Raw genomic sequence first — 8,677 nt, 5'->3', positions numbered from 1 at the left:
CAGATTAGAATCAACTGTTTAAAAATTTCCAAGTGTGCTCTGGAAGAGAATTTTCTCTCCAGTAGCCAGAGAGCTAAAGCTGCAGAAAATCAAGCTGGAGCCCTTATTATACATTTGGCTGACCTACAACACAAATTTAATTCCCATCCTCGAAGGGTATCAGCAGTAAAGGTGAGGGCATTGGTAGGAAAAGATTGGAATCCTGACACCTGGGTTGGAGATGTGTGGGAGAACACTGAGGAGTCTGAGGAGTTTGAATCCTCGGACTCTGAGGAATTTCATTCACCTGATGAATGAATCTCCCCACCCTCATCAGACCCACGCTCCCCACCCTTGCCTGAGGCAGCTCAAGCCATTGGGGAAGCTAATCCCATTCAGCAAGACAAAACTGATGTCCGTCAGGGCCCAGTTATTGTTGCCTCTAGACCTATAACCAGACTCAAAGCTAAGCAGACCCCTAGAGGAGAGATGTGTGGTCCATGAGGAGGTGCACTACACCACTAAAGAACTTAGTGAATTTTCTAATTATTTCAAGCAGAAGTCTAATGAATATGTCTGGGAATGGATTTTAAAGAAATGGGATAATGGTGGAAGGAACATAAAATTGGATCAGCCAGAGTTTATTGACATAGGCCCCCTGACTGGAGATTCTAAGTTTAATATGGAAGCTCGTGCAATTAAAAAGGGTGTTAAAAGTTTATTTGATTGGTTGGCTGAGGTACTTATCAAAAGATGGCCTACTGACAGAGAGCTGGAGATACCTGATCGCCTGGCTTAGTGTTGATGAAGGGATTGTAAGGTTCAGGCAAATTGGTATGCTCGAGTGGATTCGCAGTGCAACACCAAATCCTCCACAATGGGAGGGCCCAGAGGACAAGCCTTTTACTGATTTTATAACATGGAAAGTACTGAGAGAGACACCAGAACATTTGAAGTGCTTTGTTTTTGCTCTTTTCCTTATGGTGAATCTTACAGTTGGAGATGCTGCTGCTCAACTGCATAAATTAAATGTAAATATAATAGGTGTAACAGGACTTCAGAGTAGGGGTCAGGTGGCAGCAATGAATTACCAAAGACAAGGTGAGAATACTTCTCGTACTTATTGTAATGGGCAACAAGGCAAAACAATACTTATAATGGCATGACCCGAATGGACCTGTGGTACTGGCTAATCAATCATCACGTACATAAGAAGCCTACTAAGTTTTTATTTGATCTGTATAAGTAGAAAAGCTCTAGGATGAATGATAGGAAGTCATTATTGGATCATAGCAATAGAGAATCTCGCTCAGTCAACCAATTTCCAGACTTTAGACAGTTACAGACCCAGAACCCATTTAATGAAGGGAAGGCCGGGTTCCCTTGAGAAAGGACTTTGTCACAGTACCAAAAAGTTATGCTATTTGCTTCTCACCTATCCTTCCCCAGAGGGACCTGTGGGCTTTCACTAGAGTAACTGTACATTGGGGGAAAGGAAATAATCAGACATTCTGTGGCCTATTGGATACTGGTTCTGAGTTGACACTGATTCCGTGAGATCCTGAAAAGCATTGTGGCCCTCAGTTAAAGTAGGGGCTTATGGAGGTCAGGTGATAAATGGAGTTTTGGCTGAAGTCTGACTGACAAGTGGGTCCAGTGGGGTTAGTGGGTCCCTGAACTAATCCTGTGGTTATTTCTGCATTACCAGAATGTCTAATTGGAATAGAAATCAGTGCAGAAATCAGTGCTACCATCAAAGATTTGAAAGATGCAGGGGTGGTGATTCCCACCACATCTCCCTTTAACTCTCCTATTTGGCCTGTGTAGAAGACAGATGCATCATGGAGAATGACAGTTGACTATCGAAAACTTAATCAAGTAGTGACTCCAATTGCAGCTGCTGTACCAGATGTGGTTTCCTTACTCAAGCAGATTAATACGTCTCCTGTTCCCTGGTATGCAGCTATTGATTTGGCAAATGCTTTCTTCCCGATACCAGTTCATAAGGACCACCAGAAGCAATTTGCTTTCAGCTGGCAAGGCCAACAGTATACATTTACTGTCCTGCCTCAAGGATATATTAAGTCTCCAGCATTGTGCCATAACTTGGTTCAAAGGGATCCTGATTGCATGACTCTTCCACAAAATATCACACTGATCCACTATATTGATGATGTTATGCTGACTGGATCCAGTGAGCAGGAGGTAGCAGACAGTCTGGACTTTCTGGTAAAGCATATGCACATGAGAGGATGGGAAATAAATCCAACCAAAATTCAAGGGCCTTCTACCTCAGTGAAATTTCTAGGAGTTCAGTGGTGTGGAGCATGCAGAGACATTCCTTCTAAGGTGAAGAATAAGTTGTTGCATTTGGCCCCTCCCTACACCAAGAAAGAAGCACAATGCTTGGTGGGCCTGTTTGGATTCTGGAGGCAGCACACTCCTCATCTGTGTATGTTACTACGAACCATATATCAAGTGTCTCAGAAGGCAGCTACCTTTTTGGAATGGGAAAGGGCCCTTCACTGGTCCAGGCTGTTGTGCAAGTGCTCTGCCCCTTGGGCCATATGATCCAGCAGACCTGATGGTGCTTGACATATCAGTGACAGATAAAGATGCTGTTTGGATTCTCTGGCAGGCCCCCATAGGGGAATCACAGTGGAGGCCATTGGGATTTTGGAGTAAGGCTTTGCCTTCATCTGTGGACAACTATTCTCACTTTGAGAGACAGCTCTTAACCTATTATTGGGCCTTAGTGGAAACTGAATGTTTGACAATGGGCCACCAAGTCACCATGCAACCAGAGCTGCCCATCATGAGCTGGGTGTTATCTGACCCCCCAAGCCATAAAGTAGGCCATGCAGAGCAACAATCCATTATCAAATGGAAGTGGTATATACATGATCTGGCTTGACCAGGCCCAGAGGGCACAAACAAGATACATAAAGAAGTTACCCAAATACCTATGGTTCCTACTCCTGTTACGATGCCTCCTGTTCTCAAGCATGCACCCATGGCTTCATGGGGTGTGCCCTATGATTGGTTGACTGAGGAAAAGAAGACTAGGGCTTGGTTTACAGATGGTTCTGCACGCTATGCAGACACCACTCGGTAGTAGACAGCTGCGGCATTACAGCCAACTTCTGGAAAAACCCTGAAGGTCACTGGGGAAGGAAAGTCTTCACAGTGGGCAGAACTTTGGGTAGTGCACATGGCTGTGCATTTTGCTTAGAAGGAGAAATGTCCAGAAGTGCAATTATATACTGATTCATGGGTGGTAGCAATTGATTTGGCTGGATGGTCAGGGACTTGGAAGGAGAATGATTGGAAAATTGGTGAGAAAGTCATTTGGGGAAGAAGTATGTGGATAGATCTCTCCAAATGGGCAAAGGATGTGAACATACTTGTGTCTCATGTAAATGCTCATCAAAAAGTGGCTTCAGCAGAAGATGAGTTCAATAATCAAGTAGATCAGATAACCCACTCTGTGGATAGTCAGCCTCTTTCTTCAGCTATCCCTGTCATTGCTCAGTGGGCCCATGAACAAAGTGGCCATGGTGGCAGAGATGGAGGTTGTGCATGGGCTTCACAGCATGGACTCCTACTCATGAAAGCTGACCTAGCTACTGATGCTGGTGAGTGCCAGATCTTCCAACAGCAGAGACATACACTGAGTCCCCAATATGGGACTGTTCCTGTGGTGACCAGCCTGCAACCTGGTGGCAGGTTGACTACATTGGACCACTTCTATTTTGGAGGGGACAGAGTTTTGTCCTTACAGGAATAGGCATTTATTCTGGTTATGGCTTTGTTTTCTGCATGTAATACTTCTGCCAAAGCTACTATCCAGGGACTTACAGAATGTGTTATCCACCATCATGATATTTCACACAGCATCAGTTCTGACTAGGGAACTCACTTCATAGCCAAAGAAGTGAGACAATGGGACCATGGTCATGGAATCCACTGATCTTACCATGTTCCATACCATCCTGAAGTAGCTGGCTTGATAGAACGATGGAATGGTCTCTTAAAGACACAGTTACAATGCCAATTAGGTGGCAATAGCCTGGAGGGCCAGGGCAGGGTCCTCCAGAAGGCAGTGTATGCTTTGAATCAGCATCCAATATACGGTACAATTTCTCCTATAGCAAGGATTCACAGGTCCAGGAATCAAGGGGTAGAAGTAGGAATGATTCCACTCACTATCACCCCTGGTGTCCCACTAGGAAAATTTTTGCTTCCTGTACCCTCGACTTTGCACTCTAATGGCTTGGATGTTTTTGGTTCTGGAGGAGGGAGTGCTTCTGCCAGGAGAGACAACAAACATTCCATTGAACTGGAAGTTAAGACTTCCCCCTGGACACTTTGGGCTTCTGATGCCCATAAGTCACCAGGCTAAGAAAGAAATAACAGCATTAGGAGGGGTGATTGACCCAGACTACCAGGGGGAAATTGGACTTGTTCTCCACAATGGAGGTAATGAAGATTATATCTGGCAGGCAGCAGGTTCCTTAGGGTGACTTTTGGTGTTACCGTGTTCTGTGATTAAGGTCAATGGGAAACTGCAACAACCCAATCCAGACAGGACAACAAATGGCCCAAATCCTTCAGGGATGAAAGTTTGGGTCACTCCTCCAGGGAAAGAGCCAAGACCTGCAGAGGTGCTTGCTGATGTTGGAGGAAATTCAGAATGGGTCATAGAGGAAGGTAGTTACAAATACCAGCTTGGGCCATGTGACCAGTTGCAGAAATGGGGATTGTAATTGACATGAGTATTTCTGTCCTATTTGGTTAAGAATAGGCTTGTGCATGTATACACATATGTTAAGCAGGTACTTAAGTTATTCTTTTTTGAATGTGTAATTGAGATGTGTTAAGTGGTTAAGTGAAGTTTTGTGAATCTATATGATTATATTGGGTTATGAGATACTAAAGGACTAAGCATTCCTCGAAGACCTTATCACCTACTCTAAGATATATAATGCATTGCTCATTGTATTATGGGATAGTTATATCATGTTAAGTGAAATTTTGACTTCAACATTGTTTTCATTTGAAAATTAAGCATGGCATAGAGAGATGCTATTGTGTGTCAAGTTGACAAGGGGTGGACTTGTGATACCTAATACTGGGCATCAACTTGATTGGATCTGGGATTAACTGAAATGAAAGAGATCTTCTTGATTGGATCATCTAAAGCCGGAAGACACACCCTAAAAGTGGGTGTTACCTTTTAATGGCAGCTGGTATAAAAAGCCAAGGCAGAGGAGAATGTCAGGATTCTTGCTGCTTGCCTTCTCTCGCACTGGTAAGTTTTTCTTGCTGCTGTAGACTGAAGACTAGCTGATCTTTTGGAATTCGTCAGACTTTCAGTGCCAGATTGGGACTACTGAGACATCCAGCCTTGTGGACTGAGTGACTACGTGTTCTCAGCCTCTCCAGGGTGCAGCCATTGTTGGACTACTCAGACTCTAGCCTGTGAGCTAAGCTGATAAATCTCTATACACATATATTCATTCTACCAGTTCTGTTTCTTTGGAGAACCCTAACTAATACACCATTCAACATAGTAAGTTCATTCAGAGAGTGTATCTAACATTTCCTTGTCAGAGAGAACAATAGCTTTCACTATGAACTGATTCTTCTGCAGCAACAGTGCTATGGACAAAACTAAGGTGAATTAGGAGCACATTTTTCTAGAATCTAAATTCATCTCAATCTATAAGAATTATATCACCCATGTATGACCAGATTATATTATTCTGTTGCTTTCTTAAAGATTCTTAATTGACTTAAAGGGATAAATAAGTATAGATTGAAAGTGAAATTTTATTTCCAACAGATGTGCCTTGAGCCCTAACATGTATAACCTATGTTTTCCGTTTTTTTTTCCAAACTACAATATTATAACATATCTTTTTAAAATAGTGCTATAATCTAATGGAAAAGAGGGTAGAAAAATTCACATTTCACAATGCAAGAGAATTTATATTGTTATACTCTTGAAGCTTTTATTTTAATTCCCATAATAATTTTACATATAGATACAATATGAGGTTTCAACATATACATTGCATAATAACCAAGGGATTGAATTTGGTATATCTATCACTTCAAAAATGTGCCAATCAATGTGTTGTTTCTCACTGGAGAAAATAGCTAAAATATTATCTTCTGGATATCTCTAAATATTAAACATATTGCTGGGCATGGTGGTGCACACCTTTAATCCCAGCACTCGGGAGGCAGAGGCAGGTGGATCTCTGTGAGTTCAAGGCCAGCCTGGTCTACATAGTGAGTTCCAGGACAGCTGGAGCTACAGAGAGACACTGTCTCAAAAGCACAAAAAACATATGTGCACTATTATACATTATTAGCACTATTAGAAACATGTATTTTATAAGATCACTAATAGAATAGAAACTTAAGGATATTAGAATTTGTTAAATGGTTTATGAAGTTTAATTATATGTGTTGTTAAGTATAATTTTGCCTTCCTCTGCTATATGGTTTTCTTTCAAACATACCTTCTTCATGGTGTAAAAATAATACAAAGGCATAAATTACCACAGTACTTATAGAAGCAATGTTTTTTAAAAAAATTATTTTATTTGTATGAGTATATTGCCTGCATGTATGTGAGTGCACCTGTGTCATGCAATGCCACAGAGATCAGAAGAGGGCTTCAGATTACCCTGGAACTGTAGTTAAGGACAGAACATAGCCACTATGTGGGTGCTGGGAATCAAACCCATGTCCTCTGCAATAGCAGTCAGTGTTCTTAACCGCTGAGCCACCCAATATTTTTAAAGAGATTTTTATTTAACTACGTAACATTTACATGTTTTTAATAATGATTGTTTAAGCACCGAAAGGTTGAAAGAGTATTGAGTTTCAACTAACTCATTCATTTAATAATACTTTACCAATTTTGATAAATGGCCTTAACATGTACTGTGACAGAAAAGTTCGAAGACATTGCCTCACTTTGAGGAAGATCTGTAGTGGTTGAGGAGAACAGGGCTCATCAGAAAACAGCATGAGATGAACAACTGCATATGAGCTCAGAAAAGAGTAAACACACAACTGTGATAATTGTGCAACAGATTTCATAGGAATTTACAGCAGGGATAATACAAAACAGGATGAGGACATAAAATTTCCACATGTAAAAAAGTTTGCAAAGCATTATTACATATTCGAAATAGGCAGCATTCAAACATGGCTAGACCTGGGTTGCACTGAGAATTGCTTGAAGAAATAATTCTGGGAAAAGCACCTCACTCTGACTTGTGAAGAGCCTTTATTGGTGTACTGTGGTGAGTACTTGATGACAAGTTTTAAATATTGTTTGTAAATGGACAACTGTCATAACTCACGAGCAGGGTTGGTAAGGAAAATGAAGTTTACTCCATAAAAGAGCTGTCCACAGTATCGGCCATATTAAAAAACACTCCAATATATTGTATTTATATCCTAGGCTTTCTGAGGTTTACATAAAGCCATCTCCTTCCAAATTCATAGAACTAACACCTTTCTTGTTTCCGTGAACTGCCTATTGCATTATGATTTCTGTTTTCTATGTTCATATTCTATTCTAAAACACCACATTCTTAAATTAGTTGAGACCAATGTCAGATGCTGTTTGTGCACGTATGTGTGCATAGTGAACATTCATAACACAAACATTTGTTAAAAAATTTAATCCCTTAAGCTAACTAAGAAAAAAATATTGTATGGATGAAATGCCCACATTAAAATGTGCAGTAAATATTTCCATGATTAATTTCATAATGTATAAATCTTTTCCACGATGCCAGAATTCATTCTTTAGCAGAACCACATCAGTTTTACACTTAGGTGAAGCCAACAGATCCACATGTTGACGATAGCACCAGTTATGTTTCAGAATCAGAGGGCATTAGTTAAGTAGTAGCTTTATCCATGACCAGTGGAGAGAAGCCTAAAGGAGAACCACAGGGCGGCCATAATACATTATCACTTTGTAAACCAAGATGCCATGTATTCAAATTTTCCAATTGTTTTATAAAGGAGAAGTGATAACAGGTACATACTCTGTGGAAACCGTGGTGGGTTGTCATTGACGTCAGTCAAGGTGATGTTGACAGTTGTGGATCCTGAAAGCCCACCAACTTGCCCAGCCATGTCTTTGGCTTGAATAACCACTGAGTAATGCTCTCTGGCTTCTCGATCCATGTTGTGTAAGGCTGTCCTAATGACTCCTGTAATAAATGTTTTAAAGAAAATATCAGGACAGGTTGTACTCATTGAAAAAGAAACATGCTGACATATGATTTCAGTATGACTTTTAAACACAACTGTAAAAGAAAGTCACAATTCTGGGAAAGATATCACCATAACAATGCTTTAGAAATGGATTCGTTGAGACATTTACTTATAAGCACATGTCTCAAATCATTTTTCCATGCTACACTAAGAAATCTTTTGGTGTATATTTCTGGTAGTGGGTCACTGCCCCATGCCCAAGGCAGCCTTCCAGTAAGCCTCTTTTTGCAGATGGAGTGTGAATATTACACAGCTTGCTCTCCTTGGAAATGTCAGGTATGAGGACCACATTGATACAAATGGAGGCATCATGACTGTACAAATCAGTTTGAGAATCAGATTTTGTACCTAATATGGCCAAGAAGACAGATGCCTACTGCACATTTTC

General features: G+C 40.9%; 1 protein-coding gene across 5 annotated transcripts in view; it reads right to left on the bottom strand.

Moving 5' to 3' along the window:
• Cdh18 (cadherin 18) overlaps positions 1-8,677 on the bottom strand; it is an 814,309-nt gene that overhangs the window by 132,542 nt on the left and 673,090 nt on the right. For all 5 annotated transcript variants that reach the window (XM_017795255.1, XM_017795257.2, XM_017795256.1 and 2 more), the window contains exon 5: positions 8,058-8,225. In XM_017795255.1, the coding sequence (XP_017650744.1) occupies positions 8,058-8,225 (168 nt within the window). The remainder of the gene's footprint in view (positions 1-8,057; positions 8,226-8,677) is intronic.

This window comes from Nannospalax galili, unplaced genomic scaffold (assembly GCF_000622305.1).
Source record: "Nannospalax galili isolate Female #2095 unplaced genomic scaffold, S.galili_v1.0 scaffold207, whole genome shotgun sequence".
Lineage (NCBI taxonomy): Eukaryota > Metazoa > Chordata > Mammalia > Rodentia > Spalacidae > Nannospalax > Nannospalax galili.
The sequence above is the reverse complement of the archived record's forward strand: the minus strand, read 5'-3'. Positions and strand labels throughout refer to the sequence as shown.